This window comes from Anolis carolinensis, chromosome 4, assembly GCF_035594765.1.
Source record: "Anolis carolinensis isolate JA03-04 chromosome 4, rAnoCar3.1.pri, whole genome shotgun sequence".
Taxonomy (NCBI): domain Eukaryota; kingdom Metazoa; phylum Chordata; class Lepidosauria; order Squamata; family Dactyloidae; genus Anolis; species Anolis carolinensis.
In genome coordinates this window covers 23,871,360-23,887,492 of record NC_085844.1, presented here as the reverse complement: position 1 = coordinate 23,887,492, position 16,133 = coordinate 23,871,360, and the positions used below count along the sequence as shown (strand labels likewise).

Genomic DNA, 16,133 nt, shown 5'->3' with positions numbered 1-16,133 from the left:
CAATTGTTTCTTAACCTAAGTTTCATTTTTTTCCTTTCAATTGATTTCTTTAAAAAACTGAAACACATCTTGATTGTGACAATAAGTGAATCCACCAAAAAAGGAAAAGAAGGAAGAGAAATGGTGGGTGCAGAATGACAGAAGTAATTAAAATCTTAATAGGCAAAATAGAAGCTATTTTGCTTGCCTTTAGAGATGGAATTTATTTTCCTTATGAGTGAAAATTGTACAAATGAGAATACTACACAGTGTGGTGTAAAACAGGACTACCTGCCTCACATATTTATGTGGAATATGAAACAAGACACCAATAGAAATGTATGACTTGGGTTGCAGATGGACAAGGCAGTGCAAAATGAGGGAAAAGAAAGAAGGGGCATGTCATTAGGGATGGAGGAAGAAAAGATCATCAACCCACAGGCAGGTCCCTTTGCAACTGGAAAGGCAGGTCCCTTTGTAACTGGAATGTATCCATTGAAACATTTGTCTTCAGATAAGGAACAGACGTTTAATGAGGCAGAAAATGTTCAAGCTAGCAAGCAAATACACAGTCATACACTGGAGATTACAACCTATTTTTGAGACGCGGGGAAGCAATCAATATGAAGGCATTGATCACCATGAAAGGCAGAAAAACATTAACAGCCACTAATGAGAGCAATTTGCCTTCATCTCTGAGTAATGGGTATATCTTTGTGAATATTTTTTTCTTAGACAACATCAAATGATACCATAGTGACCCTGTGACTCAAAAAGGATAGCCAAGTATAGATGGGTAGAAATATCTTTTTAGTTAAGATTAAATCATTGCACATAGGCACAGTTTTGCTATTTGGCACATCTATTAACTTAAAGATCAAATAAATTCAATCATGCTTATTGCTTATACTCTATTTTAGGAACAATCTTTGTTTTAAAAGAATGGTAACAAAATAAATAGAGACACGCTTCACTGAATTGCTAACTGGCATCAACAATAGGTAACAGCATAATTGTGGTTATGTACGCTTATTGCATTCAACGGAGAAGCCGTGAGTCAAGGACGTGTGACTGAACCGCATTAAAAGTTTCAATCTCTGCTTTTGTTTTGTTTTTGTTAACTATTTCAAAGTAAAATATGGAATGCTTTAACCTTTATCACACACATCTTCTATTCCACTACAGTTGTGTTAGCACTGATAATGCTTGCATACCTCATTGAACAACATCAATATCATGCATGCCTCTTTTCATTAGTGCAATTGAGCCAATTCACCAATCCATTGTCCTATGGTCATATTTCTGTAAAGTCTTCCCACAATACGGCTGTACCTTAATTTTTAAATATCATTTTTAGAATAATTGTCCAATTCCAGCATTTTTTAAATAAAAGCCAAATATAAATGTAGAATATAAAAGAAAAGAAAAACAGCCAGTTTGGGAATAGTAATGAGGAAGGATAGAAGGAGAGAATTTCCCATCCTGACATTACTTTATTGCTGACATGCCAGCACAGAAGAGGAAGCGATCCATTACACCAAGGTGGGTGACGGGAATGTTGTGGGATTAGGGGCTCTTGATGGGTTTTGCCTGTTAATAGCTAAGTAAGTAAGAATCATGGAGAAAGGGGAAGACAGATTGATAGTGGGATGCACACAGTGTCATGTAATAGGGACTGTCACTAAAGGTGTGCCAGTTTGTTTGCCTTATGTGATAAAGTCCAAGCACTATGTACAGTGGGGAAAATGTATTTAGTCAGATACCAAATGTACAAGTTCTCCCACTTAAAAAGATGAGAGAAGCCTGTAATTGACATCATAGGCAGACCTCAATTATAAAAGACAACATGAGAAAACACATCCAGAAAATCACATTGTCTGATTTTTCACAAATTTTCAAATTATGGTGGAAAATAAGTATTTGGTCACCTACAAACAACCAAGATTTCTGGGTCTCACAGACCTGTAACTTCTTCTTCAAGGGGCTCCTCTGTTCTCCACCCATTACCTGTAGTAATGGCACCTATTTGAACTTGTTATCAGTATAAAAGACACCTGTCCACAACCTCAAGCAGTAACACTTGAAACTCCACTATGGTGAAGACCAAAGAGCTGTCAAAGGACACCAGAAAGAAAATGTTAGCCCTGTCTTCCCAGCAAGACTGGGAAGACCGAATCTGCAATAGGCAAGCAGCTTGGTGTGAAGAAATCAACTGTGGGAGCAATAATTAGAAAATGAAAAAGATAAAAGACCCCTGATAATCTCCCTCGATCTGGGGCTCCACGCAAGACCTTACCCCGCGGGGTCAAAATGATCACAAGAATTGTGAGCAAAAATCCCAGAACCACATAGGGCAACCTAGTGAATGATCTGCAGAGAGCTGGGACCAATGTAACAAAGACTGCCATCAGTAACACACTACACCACTAGGGACTCAGATCCTGCAGTGCCAGATGTGTCCCCCTGCTTAAGCCAGTACATGTCTGGGGCTGACTGAAGTTTGCTAGAGAGCATCTGCATGATCCAGAAGAGTATTGGGAGAATGTCATATGGTCAGATGAAACCAAAGTAGAACTGTTTGGCAGAAACACAACTCGTCGTGTTTGGAGAAGAAAGAATGCTGAGTTGCATCCAAAGAATACCATACCTACCTACTATGAAGCATGGGGGAGGCAACATCATGCTTTGGGGCTGTTCTCTGCAAAGGGGTCAGGGCGACTGATCCGTATACATAAAAGAATGAATGGGGCCATGTATCGTGAGATTTTGAGTGCCAACCTCCTTCCATCAGCAAGGGCACTGGAGATGAAACGTGGCTAGGTCTTTCAGCATGACAATGATCCCAAGCGCACCGCCAGGGCAATGAAGGAGTGGCTTCATAAGAAGCATTTCAAGATTCTGGAGTGGCTGAGCCAGTCTCCAGATCTCAACCCTATAGAAAACCTTTGGAGGGAGTTGAAAGTCCATGTTGCCCAGCGACAGCCCCAAAACATCACTGCTCTTGAGGAGATCTACATGAAGGAATGGGCCAAAATACCAGCAACAGTGTGTGCCAACCTTGTGAGGACTTACAGAAAACGTTTGACCTCTGTCATTGCCAATAAAGGATATATAACAAAGTATTGCGATGAACTTTTGTTATGGACCAAATACTTATTTTCCACCATAATTTGCAAATAAATTTGTGAAAAATCAGACAATGTGATTTTCTGGATGTGATTTCTCATATTGTCTCTCCTAGTTTAGGTCTACCTATGATATCAGTTACAGGCCTCTCTCGTCTTTTTAAGCGGGAGAACTTGTACAATTGGAATCTGACTAAATACTCCCCCCCCCCACTGTATATGTAACAATAATACACAATATTCTGCATTTGTGTGTGTGTGATTTTTTAAAGTTGGAGCACTCAAAGTTCAAACAGCTATTTCGGAAGATCTAACCTTGGGGTGACATTTTTAAAATTTCATTTAGCTAATAAAGATTGTCTGTCAAAACTCTGCTTTTGTATTATTTTTTTCCTAACACCAACCTTGATTAGCAAGAGCAAATTGGGCAGACATTGGAGGATGCGCTCAGGCAAAGGAGAGCCAATTCTGAAGATAGCCTTGTCTTATAACTAGACTGCTGATGCTTAATGCTAAAAAGACTGTCCAGTGGTGTTTAAAATTGATCCTAAAGTAAGCTGTGATTTCAAGTATCTAGCAGGTCATGACTAATGAGCTTATAATGATATGTCATGACCTTGCAAGTGCCTGAGAGCTTTATGGTTTACAAAAACCCAGGCTTTCATAAAGAAACAAGATTTTTAATTGACACTTTCCTGGCTTGTGGGTCAAATGGGGGGTGGATTAAAACAGGTGCTGGGTAACATAAATCTGGAACAAACACTTTGGAAAAGTGTGTGCATTCAAAATGCCTTTAGGATTCTCAGTGTTTATATGTGTGAAGAGGAAATGAGTTAAGATATCACAGGAAATAAGAACCATTGAGTCTTACTCATATTTTTTCTTTTTCTCTAAATCCCTCTCCCCTTCCAGGTTTATCTACTGTACATCTATAGAAAAATGTTCCATTCATGCTGGGCCATAATGGCTCCAAATGCTATAAATTCAAAGAAAGGAGAATTTAATTTATGTTAACACTAGGACAAAGTGAACTAATCATTTAAAAATCCTTAAGGATGCCTCTTGGTAGTAAAATGTGTGGCATGTAATGTCACAATCCTATACCCATTAAACCTAAGAATACAGAAATGAAACAAACCCCTTGCATTGAGCTTATCTACCTAGTTGCAAACTGGCAACTATTTGATCCTAGTGCAAAAAGAGCTCGCTTCTCTTATGAACATGCAATTGCTGTGTGTTACCTATTCGAAAGCCTTTCTGTTTCTATTGCAGTTAATACTCTTTGCATAAGATGTTTTTCACAAGAATAAATAGAAGCAACATTTTGGCTGAGATGCCATCAAGAAGAGATGCTACTCTCACACATAATCTATGTCTATATCCATAATAAAAGTGAAAACCCATATGTGTATATGTGGAACGGGTGTCCGCTCACACAGACAGCATTCGGCCGCCACAAACAGGCTATAGTTCCCAGTGCTGAGGAGTCAGCAAGTCACTCTTTTCCACTGACATTGAGGTTACAGCAAGCTCCATGAACACGTTTCCCAACCCCTGCCATTGTCCTTCCCAAACACTACGGCCCAAAACCCAAGGAATGCTTTCATTTGGGGACCATTTCATCCTAGATTTTGCATTTTCCTCCATCACAGGCAGGCATCCCAGGTGTATGTATGTGGCACCTTTCTGATTGGCCGCCACTTCCACAGGCCACTGCGACTGCCAGGAATGACGGACCTGGCCCAAACTTGGCACACATAACCCCCATGATGCCCCTTTTGTCCTGGTGACATTTGGGGGAGGATGGGCCACAGATGATGGGATTTGCACTACTTTCAATCGCTTCCGCTCCCACAGACTACTGCAACGCCCACCAGTGATGGAACTGGACCAAACTTTACACACAGAACCCCAATGACCCCCCTTACGTCCTGATGAAGATTGGGGGAGGACATACCTAGGATGATGGGACTTATAGTACCTTCACTCACTTCATGAGACCACTGCAATTGACACGAGTTACAGATTTGGACCAAACTTGGCACATATGACCCACTCTATATCCTGGCGTTGTTTGGAGGAGGATGGACCATGGGTGATGGGACTTGCATATGGGAGATGTCATTCACCCTCAACCACTGAACCCAGCTGACATTGGATCTAGGCTACACTTGGAACACGGGCAAACAGTGCCTTTCTCAAATGACCTGGGCACCACCAGGTCCCTAAGCTAGTTACTAAATGAAACAGAAAAAAGGTAAAGACTAAAATCTCACAAGGATGCTTTTGGTTTGGGAAAGAGAGATGTTGACTTTTAGAAAGGAAGTACGGAATATTCCATTCAGAAAACTGTGTACCTAATAGCTCACAAAGGCTCTGATTGCTTGGAAGCAACTTGTTTCTAAAGTAGGAGCATATTCAAGCTTGGTTAGAAATAAGCCACTTTCAATCAAGAAAAAAAGGGGGAAAGTCTTCTTAAGTGTCACTAAATTGAATTAAAAACAGATGGTTTTGCTCAAGTCTTGGGACTGCTGTGGGCAGATAAAATATTAATGAGAGGATACAAATCCCTATTGGCCAAGCTGTATAGGAATAGCTCCAAAAAGGCAACACTCATAAAAATGAAATACCATCGCACCAATTTTCTACAGCTTTCTCCCTACTGTTTGACAATGAGATGAAAAATACGACAAGGAGTGTTTGATATGATATTAGGATATTTATTTGTGCAGAGGCAAATACCCACAGGAGATCTGAAATATAAAGCACTTGATTTACATTTTATTTATATGTCATTTATTTCAACCTTTGTATGCTACCTTTCAGGGCATCTATTCAAAGGCAGCTCATAACAAACAAAAACCATAAAATTAATCACCACACAGCTAAAAACTATAGCAGTAAGACATCCCAAAAACACTGCCACAGAGGCAGTTCAAAACAATACCAACACTACATGTATCAACAAATGCAGCTTAAACATTAAAGATTTTATTAAAGATACCAAAATATACATCTGCTTAAAGAAAGCACATTAAAATACTAATTAAAAATACTGTGACACAGGAATCCCTTTAAAGGATTGTTTTGTTCTTAAGAACCATATCCGTCTAGAAGGGACATTCCATATAATATGAAACCATACGCTGAAAAGACCTATTTTGTGTGCTTAGGTGAATCTTGAAATTAGTATATCCCAAGCTATTCTTCAAATTTCTAAACCCTATCTTCAAACTTTAAAGCGACAACATATAACTGATATAGTTACAACATATGGCCACAAAAGCTTTTGGGTTCTTCTTGTTTCTCGCAAGTTCAGTGTCATGAAGAACTTGAAATTGCCCTTTTCAATGACCTTAAATCTGGGAACTTCAATCTTTGTGAAGAACACAATCGTATCAAAAACTGATGGTAAGAGTCTTATCCCAGATTATCAGATTTTTAACCCATGTTACCTCCACTTTTCTCAATACATTTCAGATTATTTCTTCTAATGTATTTATGCACCTTCAAGTTGCTGACCTATGGCGAACCCGTGCATTACATAGGGTTTTCTAAGGCAATGATACTCAGGTGACTTTGCAAGTTCCTGGCGCTAGAAAAACCCCAAAAGCATTTGGTTCAATGGAGGTCTCCCATTCAAGTACTAACTGAAGTACAAAGTACTAAGCTGACCCTACTTCACTTCTGAGATCAGATAAGATCTCATGGCTTTAGAGCAGGGGTCCTCAAACTTTTTAAGCAGAGGGCCGGTCCACAATCCTTCAGACTGTGGAGGGGCCGAATTATCATTTGAAAAAAAAATACAAACAAATTCCTATGCATACTGCACATGTGTTATTTGTAGTGCAACAACAACAACAATAGAATACAATATTTAAAAATGAAAACAATTTTAACCAACATAAACCTATTAGGATTTCAATGGAAAGTGTGGGCCTGCTACTGGCCAATGAGATAGTCAAGTTAATTAGGATTGTTGTTGTTGTTGTTGTGTGCCTTCAAGTCATGTCAGACTTTGGCCGAGCCTAAGTCTAAAATTAATTATTTATTTACTGCATTTATTTACTAAATTTATATCCCACCCTTCTCACCCCGAAGGGGACTCAGAGCAGCTGTATGTACATACAATATATTATATTATTAGCATAACACAATATTAGCATTATATATTACTGTATTGAACTATACCACTATACTATTCTATAATATGTAATATATAACATACAATTAGTATTATTATATGGTATTACTATTAGTATTATATTGTATAACATAAGATTATTATCAATATTATATGTATATACAATATATTATATTATTAAAACGGATATAAAATATTATATTATAAAACTGAGGGCGGGGGCCAGGTAAATGACCTTGGAGGGCCGCATCCGGCCCCCGGGCCTTAGTTTGGGGACCCCTGCTTTAGAGTATTATCTCCACATGCGTTCAGTTCTCTTCATTGGGCTCCCTGGAATTACTAGATGGGAATAAGAGGTTCAACAGTAATGTTCCACCACCATCTAATCCTATCCCTCCAGAAAGTACTAGAGTCACAGTAAAACTGTAGCTCTCAGTGTAACTATCTGACCATAAGGAAACCATTGTCAATGAACATGTTACTTTTGTCCCATAGGGAGAGCCAACTAGAGAAAAACTCTGATGTGGACTCCCTAGTCTCTATTCAATCATCTGAAATAAAAGAAAGGTTTCTATTCCTTGTGCTAAAAAATTACATTCTGGCTCTCACTCTTGGTGAGAGAGGCAGGAACAATTGCTTTATACCTTCCTCTGCGGGTGAAATGAAATATTAAAGAGATTGTATACTTCTTTTGACCAATCAATACGGTTTCTAACCATGGGATTTCTCAGTGATGTTTAGCTCTACATGAAACTTTCAAATTAAGTCTATGTCCATTCTCCAACGGCCAACTGCAAATGCATGGTAATGCACGTGAAGAAAAACACATTTTGAGAAACTGTGGAGTTTCATCTCTTGAGGAAGCATCTTCTCTAAATATATGTCAAACATATCTTCTAAATTGACCCTTAAATAGCAAAAAGAGCCCTTTTCTCTGCCTGAAAATGATTTGAGTGATTCATCCATGCTTTTCTTTGCATAGGGAAAGAACAAGAGATGGCAAAGTTATTAAGGAGTTTAAAATGTTGTCTTATACTTACCACATGAGTGACGTTCAACGTATTACCATCAAATCTGCATAAACTTGTGCTGTCCTCAAGGAAAATGTCACATTCTTCCAGCTCCTGAGCATTACAAGGAGGATTCTCTTTGTTAGGATCTGGGTTCTGAAATGTGAAACTTAGTATATTTAGATTTTGAGACACTCCATGAAAACACTACTTAAAATAGAAGAACTACACAGTGAAGCTGTTATGATAGAAGAGCCACCTAAAATTGTTGTAAAGTCTATGTTCTACATCAAATATTTCAAAAATTAGGTCAAATAAGGCCATTCATCATTTTGGAACAGGTCTAATTCAAAAGGAGGAAAGACATTGCCCAGTAACACTTCCCAGATGATGGCCATTTCAAGTGGAGGAGCAACTGCTAATCACATGAGATACAAAAACAAACAAACAAACAAACACTGAGTGCCTTAATTTGGGGATATTTTCTTGCTCCAGAGAATTCCAGTGTACAACTAAAATGCCTCATGCTAACAGGAGTATTTCTGGAAGCAGAAATGAGGGGACGTCACAATACCCAGACAGCCAGAGCTAGAAAACACATCTGTACATGAGACCAAACACTAGTCCTAGAGCTGGACAAACAATGAGAGGCATTATTTTGGACCACTCATGGATGCTCCGGAGGTCTCTAATGATGATTATGCCAATTGCTGTATGTTCAGTTATAGGAAAACTTTCCTGCAGCTCCCCGCCATTCTGAAACTAGCCAAGAAATGGACATGATGTGAGACACCTGGAGTGGAGTTCAGATAGGAAAAGTATTATAATTATGCATGTTAGATTGTGTATTAGACTCCAGGATCTTGGCTATGATTCTGGAAGTATGTCATGCTAATTCTCATGTTGCAACTATTATTTATTTATTTATTTACAGTATTTATATTCCGCCCTTCTCACCCCGAAGGGGACTCAGGGCGGATTACAATGAACACATATATGGCAAACATTCAATGCCAACAGACAAACAACATACATTAGACAGACTCAGAGGCATTTTTAACATTTTTTCAGCTTCACGATTCCGATCTAAACTAGTGTTTAGATACTTCCAAGTCTGAAGGAAAAGTCACAATATACGGACTGGGAGCACAGAGAAAATACAACTGCCAGTGAATCACTGAATTTTCAAGCACCTTTTCTAGCAGCATGAATTATGGATTTCTAATGTAGAATATCCTGCATTTTAAACTACAGTTGCATGGATTATTTAGTACAGTGGTTCTCAACCTGGGGTCCTCAGATGTCTTTAGCCTACAAATCCCAGAAATCCCAGCCAGTTTACCAGCTGATAGGATTTCTGGGAGTTGAAGGCCAAAAACATCCGGGGACCCCAAGTTGAGAACCACTGATTTATTAGAAGGTGAGACAAATGACATGAAACCCAACTTTAGATTATCATATACATCACAGATGGACAAACTGTCTGGTTTGACTAAGGACTGTTGTAATCTTTGGATCGCTGTTAGAGGTTTTTGCTTTGACAATGTATTTCTTACAATGGGTTGGTTTAACCTCCAGGTTGCTAGTAAAACTGAATTACTGTGTTGAGAAATGATGTCTAAAAAGTGCGTTACCAACATGAAATGTTTTGTGATATGTGCTAGTGCAATTAACAATGACTTAAATGAATGTTTATATTCTTCAGCCTTCACCCATATACTGAATGACATGAAGCGGGGCTGACATTTATATGCTTCAGCAAGACTCTTCATTCTAACAAAAAAAACCCAAAAAAACACAAGACAATCTTTTGTTTTTGCTTATGAAAAGAATCTGAATGTGAATAAGATCAGTACGGTTTGGATTGTTTACCACTTGCCATGTGATTCTGAATATTCAAAGGTCACATAGTAATAGGCAATTACAATATCATTATTTGTTTGTACATGTGTCAGCAAGTTTAGAAACCTATGACAGATCCATTGTATCTGAAGTGAAAAAGATGTTGTAGGTGTATGCCATAATCAAATACAACCTTTAAAGTCATGTTTGAGTGCAATCATGAGCTATGTCATCGTATGTATAATGGTGCCAATTCAAGGGCTTGCATTACACATACAACTAATTTCCTCATTTTAATTTTACTGAATTTGTTTCTTGTTTTTATTTCACAAATTTCTTAGGGTTCCAGGAGACTTACCAGAGAATCCATATTTTTGCTTCTCGCTTGAACAATATGCTCAAAGAATAGGGTTTTTTAAAGAGCAGAACTGCATCCCACCATGAATTTGTAAGGCATGATTCAACTGTAAGTCAAAGGGTCTACTCTGAATACCTTGGTTTGGCAAAAATAACTAACAAACTGAAGGTTTGGCATGGTGTAGTACTTTTGAGTGTTGTGCTAGGAGACCACTGAATCCTGGCAACAAATTACAAACATAGCCCATGGGAATTACTATGATCTAAAATACACAGCTCAGGAAGTTAGAATTCTCGCAAGGACTTGGGGTGGATTTACATTAAAGACATGTTGCTACTTCCTCACACTGAGTTGAGTTTCCGTCTAAGACGCTAGTCATGATCAACTTTACTGTGTAGCTGTTCCACCCAAAGCTGTTAAAATATACACTTATATATACACACCCCTCTACTTTAAGGTGGAAAGCTTATTTGAAAATGAAAAAGGGGCAAAATTTAGGAGATAATTTACATAAACCAAAAACATTACATTAGATCAAACTAGCTATAGCATCCCAACTCCTCAGTGTGGTTTCAGAAGTCAACACTGTTTCTTATAATCAATTGTATGAATTGCTATGCATGTGGAGAAGGGAGCCAATAATTTTTCCAAGCCCCCTGCATGTTATCAGTTGATGTCTTGAGGCATGACCTTGTGAATCTGCCATATCCTGGGGTAATAGCCTGCTGTATCCTAAGATAATGATCAAGCTGTTCAGCTTTTTAAGTAAATTGTATTCTGCTTATTTCTAAAGTTGGCTGCTCCATAGGTAACTTTAAAAACATTATGTTAAAAAATAAGCAACTCCACTGAATGTACAATACATTGGAATTCAATATAAACATGTGGCTTCAGGTCTGAACTCCCAAAAAAACATCATAACAAATCAATAATTAAATTGGGTATGGGCAAAGTGCAATTTGTAAGTACCATGGCCCCTTTTCTCTGGCCTCCAATTTGCTCAATATATTGAAACAAATGACATTAGTTTGCTGAAAAAATTCAATAAGAACCTCCAAAATGCATGATAGCCTACAAGCCAGCAAGGTATTGTTTTGAGCATTTGACTATGCCTCTGGAGACCAGATATTGAATACCCGTTTGTCTATGGTTATCACAGGGTGACTTTGGGAAAGTCACACTCTCTCAATCTCAAAGGAAAGCAAAGCCAACTCCTCTCTGAACACATCTTGCGAAGAAAGCCTTGTGATAAGTTTACCTTAGGGTTTCCATATGTCAGAAATAACTAGAAACCTGTGATGACTCATGGGCCATGTAGTCCCGTTCCTAGTACTGTTGTGACAGATGAAGAGGAAAACTTGGGTTTCCCACCGTTTCTGCCAGATTTGGAGCCCTTGCAGCTGCAGGATGTTTGCCCACAAGAAGTCAGCCAAACAAGCCTTGAGCAGAAATCTCCCCCATTTTCTCGCCGCCTTTATTATAATCAAGATAGACGCGCTCGGGAGGCGACTCGCCGAAGCGCCCGGATAGCTGCCAGACAATTAGATGATTAAGTCTGTTTCCCTTGGGAAAGTTTAAGGAGTCCTGCATCTGGACAGTATAGGTTTCGGTTCTTGTTCCCCAGAGAAAGTGTGCTTTGGCGGGAAAACAAGATCCTATATAGATGTTTGGCCACAAAGGATTCCTTGCGGAGTCAATTCGTCAGCTCGTGGAGTGAGATCGTGTGTAGACTTCGTACCCCAGTTCCCAGCTCCTGAATCAAGTTTCCAGCCCTGCCTTGTTCCACGGATTTCTATGGACTCAGTTCTTGTTCCACGATTGTCTTGTTTCAAGTTGGACCTTGCCAAGTCTCAAGTCTTGCCTTGCCTTGCGTTTTAAACCACGGACCCTGCTTCTCGGATTCCAGCCTTGTTTTCCCTTCCTTCGGATTTACCTTGAGCCTCAAAGACTATGGACAGTTCCCCACACTATTGCTTGCTAAATAGTGTGTGTTTCGGTGAAGTGGATTATAACTTTGGACTTTAATATCATATATTGGACATTGCTTTCTTGGACTATATTTGACCTTTCCTGAAGGGTCTACTTCTGGACTATATTCTACACTTGTTTTTATTGACTTTATATAATTCTTTAATAAAGATATTAAATAGATTCTGGCCTCTGCGTATGGTTATTGGTGCTCTGCAGCCTGGGTCCTGACAAAACCACAAAACAATGACAAAGTGGAATTGGATTTCCAAATTCATGCTTCTGAGTTTCATTGACACAAAATGGCATAGTAGAGTAGGATCTGGAGCCCAAACTGATGTCAAACTTGCCAAAGCACTCTACCCTGGATGTTGGCTGTTTTTATAAGAAAGACTGTTCTTATAAAATGTTCACCTATAATGTTTTGCTAAGAGTTATTCAGGATTTGGTATTTACTGTAAGAATCTACCTTTCTGTATTACTTTTAACAGCTCCCAAATGGGAAACAATATCTTGTAAAAGGAAAAGAGCTTAGACTAAAGATAATCAACTCAGACAGTAAGAGTAAAGCTGAGAGGATGATTTATAAGACAAGCTTAGAAAAGGCAATATAATTCTTTCTTTCTTTACTAAGATGGACAAATCACAAGGAGGCAAGGCTTTTGCTGAACTAAATGTACACATATATACCAGATTCCTCCAAAGTGCAACAAACAATGTTGAACTTCATTTTTAATTTGCAAGATCAGGCATGTGGCATGGTAACATTGCTGTGGATCTCAGAAGCAATTCCTTGGGATCTTTTTCACATGTTTTCCAATATTGATAATTACTTGAGACCAGTAGCAGATTCCAACAACATTTTGCATCCTGAATAGCAGTTGTATTAGATAACAAACAAGAGTTTTAATTAGAAATAGTTGGAAATTTGTTTTCATTATAAAAGCTACAAACCTTGACTTTCATTTACTAGGAAACACTGACTTCATTTTAAAAAACAGAACACTAGCAGTTTTCCCATTCCCCAAACATTTTTGCTCAAAAGTCTCTGCAGAATGTGAGGATGGGTGAGAATACAACAGTTCCAGCTGTCCGCACACTGCTATATTCACAGGATAGAACTGAGTGTTGCAAGGCTGACTCTCAAGATAACATGGTTAGGATTATCACAAATGCTTCTATACGTTTGCACAACAGATAAGGAGAGGGGGCAGTGTATTGAAAGAAAATATGAAAATATGACTCAAAAGGATGGACAAAAGTAAAGTCATAGCATTCCACGTTTTAGACATTTAGCAGTATGAATTTGTATGGTATGATTCTACCCTAAGACAAAGGGTTTACTCTGAATACCTTGGTTTGGCAATGTATATTATAGACCTTAGTATTTTATGCAGTTCAATTATTCTACACTGCAAGTAATATTTCCACAAGAAACTTGGAGGATACAATAAATGTCACAGGACATTTTTTCTGGGCCCCTTACAGAATTATCCATTTCAACTTCAGCCCACTATTGAATGGGTATGAAGTTTCAAAGCTCTAAGATGATACGGTGGAATCTCTTTAAGGATATAATACCTATCTGGTTTGCATGGTTTCTCTTTTCTTAGTATCCTTGGTCTTTTATAATTATTATCCCTTAATACCATCTGTGTATTTATTTATATCTAATCCAGGTCAAAGCAGATATTGTGGATTGTCTGCCTTGATATTCTAGGTTATATGGCTGTGTGTCAGGGCACCTAGTGATTGTTCTCAGGCTTTGGAAAACCCTTATTCCCTCCCTACTGCTTTCCCTGAGCCAGAATTTCCTCTTCTGGTAGCCTTTAGAGAACTGAAAGATTGTTTAAAACTCTTTTTAAAATAGTGGGTGTACTGTTTATCATTGTAATGCTTTAAAACAGTTTGTAAAATTATTCTTAATTGTGTGTCTTTCAAGTTCCATTTTGGAAAGAAAGGCAGAGTACAAATAAAGCTGATCATAATACCTGCACTAAATTCTTGGTTGTTTAAATCTGGAAAATACTTTCTGATAAACTAGGTTTTATCTATTTGATATAAACATGTTTAGACATTCAGATGCTGCTAAATTCATTTTTTGTTTTGTTGCAATAGCCTAAAATAGCTGCACAAATGGGGAAAACTATATAACACTAACAAAAAAGCTTTATGCCCAGATTCATACATATGTTTTACCATTTTGTTTCTTCCGCTCCTGCCTCTTCTTAAATGAATAAGATAAAGTAGAGACATGCCACAGATACAGATTCTTTGCACTAAAAATGGATTTTTTCAGAAGCTTGTTTCTATTTCCATCTATGAAATGTTGGCTGCAAGTGATCTTTTTATCTCCTGAAGCTGTGAAAAAAACCTCCAGGCCACAAAAGCTAAATGCCACAATGGATTTGTTGGCCTTTCACGGGTATCATGAGACACTCTCACACAGCAGTACCAGCATCGCCTAAAGTAGAAACACAAAACCTAGTTTGCTTTTCAAGTAGTAAAGAAGGCACTGAAAAGGAAAACAGCAACATTACTGCAGAGTTATGTTGTGCTCGGCTGCCCCAACAGCTCTTAGAAAAATGTTATCAGTGTTAAGTTTCTCATAACTTAGCACTGGGATCAAAATACACCTGCCCTATGACCAGCTCAAACATAGGCAAAATGGGTTATGATAAGAAACACATGAATGCTGCTGGAGAAATCTAGTCCCTCCACATTCTATACCATGTAGGTATAGCAATATGTATGATGGTTTCCCCACCTGCATCTCACATTATATACCACTAAAAAAGGAAATGGAGCAGACCAAAGACATCAGTACATCTTCCATAACTATACATCCTGAACAGAGGAGTTGGAGTACTGCTTTATGGTTAATCACATGCTTCATCAAATTTTCTTGGTTGTTTTTGATTGTTCATAAAATATAGGATATGATTTTTTTGATTTTTTTTCTTCAGGCATTATGAAATCACATATATCTCTTTATTTTTTTCTTATCCATAGTCGCAGCCTGCCATCAACATTTGTGGGTTTGATTTTTTACAGGCTTATTTGTGGATTTGATTAATTTCTAGATCCTGCAGTGTCTCTATAAGGTCTTACCCAAAAACCTAGAGAAGTGTTCTCTCAGGTTAAAAAGGAAGTTTTTAAAATAATAATAATAATAATGTTTTCCCCTATTTCATGGGGGGAACTGCACCTCTAACTGCAGTGAACATGGAGGGTTCACTATATTTTTATTTTCCATAGTAGCTGGTTTTCTTACTTTAGCCAATCTTTGCCAACACAATTATCTGAAAGAACACATTTGTATTTATAGGATGCATAGGTTTTGGTAAACAAGAACAATAACACATCATCTTCTGAAAATATAGTTATGTTGATTTGTATAAGTACTAGGAGATACACTGACTGAATGGGAGGAGTTTCTGCAGAATATACTTTACAATGAACATACATAGGACTGAAATGTCATCTTGTATGTATGTAGTTCTCTCTTAATACCAATTCTTATTTTAAGATCACTTTACCATTTCATCAGAGGTAAGATGCATCAGACGCTCAGCTATTGCAGCTCTTTGGGCTGGATCCATGATTAGTTCTCCCCGGGAGTCACCAACAATCAGTTCTGGCCATAAGGATCCCTCTTCCCTCTTAATCAGTGAAATCTCCAAACTGGGAAGAGATAAGAGATAGAC

The 16,133-nt window shown here is 38.1% G+C and overlaps 1 protein-coding gene across 1 annotated transcript in view; it reads right to left on the bottom strand.

The window, feature by feature from the left end:
* The window catches only part of nudcd1 (NudC domain containing 1), a 60,567-nt gene that overhangs the window by 8,832 nt on the left and 35,602 nt on the right, over window positions 1–16,133 (bottom strand). Inside the window, exons 7-8 of the mRNA XM_062980088.1 lie at window positions 15,966–16,110; window positions 8,289–8,414 (exon numbers count right to left, since the gene is read on the bottom strand). Coding sequence (XP_062836158.1) covers window positions 8,289–8,414; window positions 15,966–16,110 — 271 coding nt within the window. The remainder of the gene's footprint in view (window positions 1–8,288; window positions 8,415–15,965; window positions 16,111–16,133) is intronic.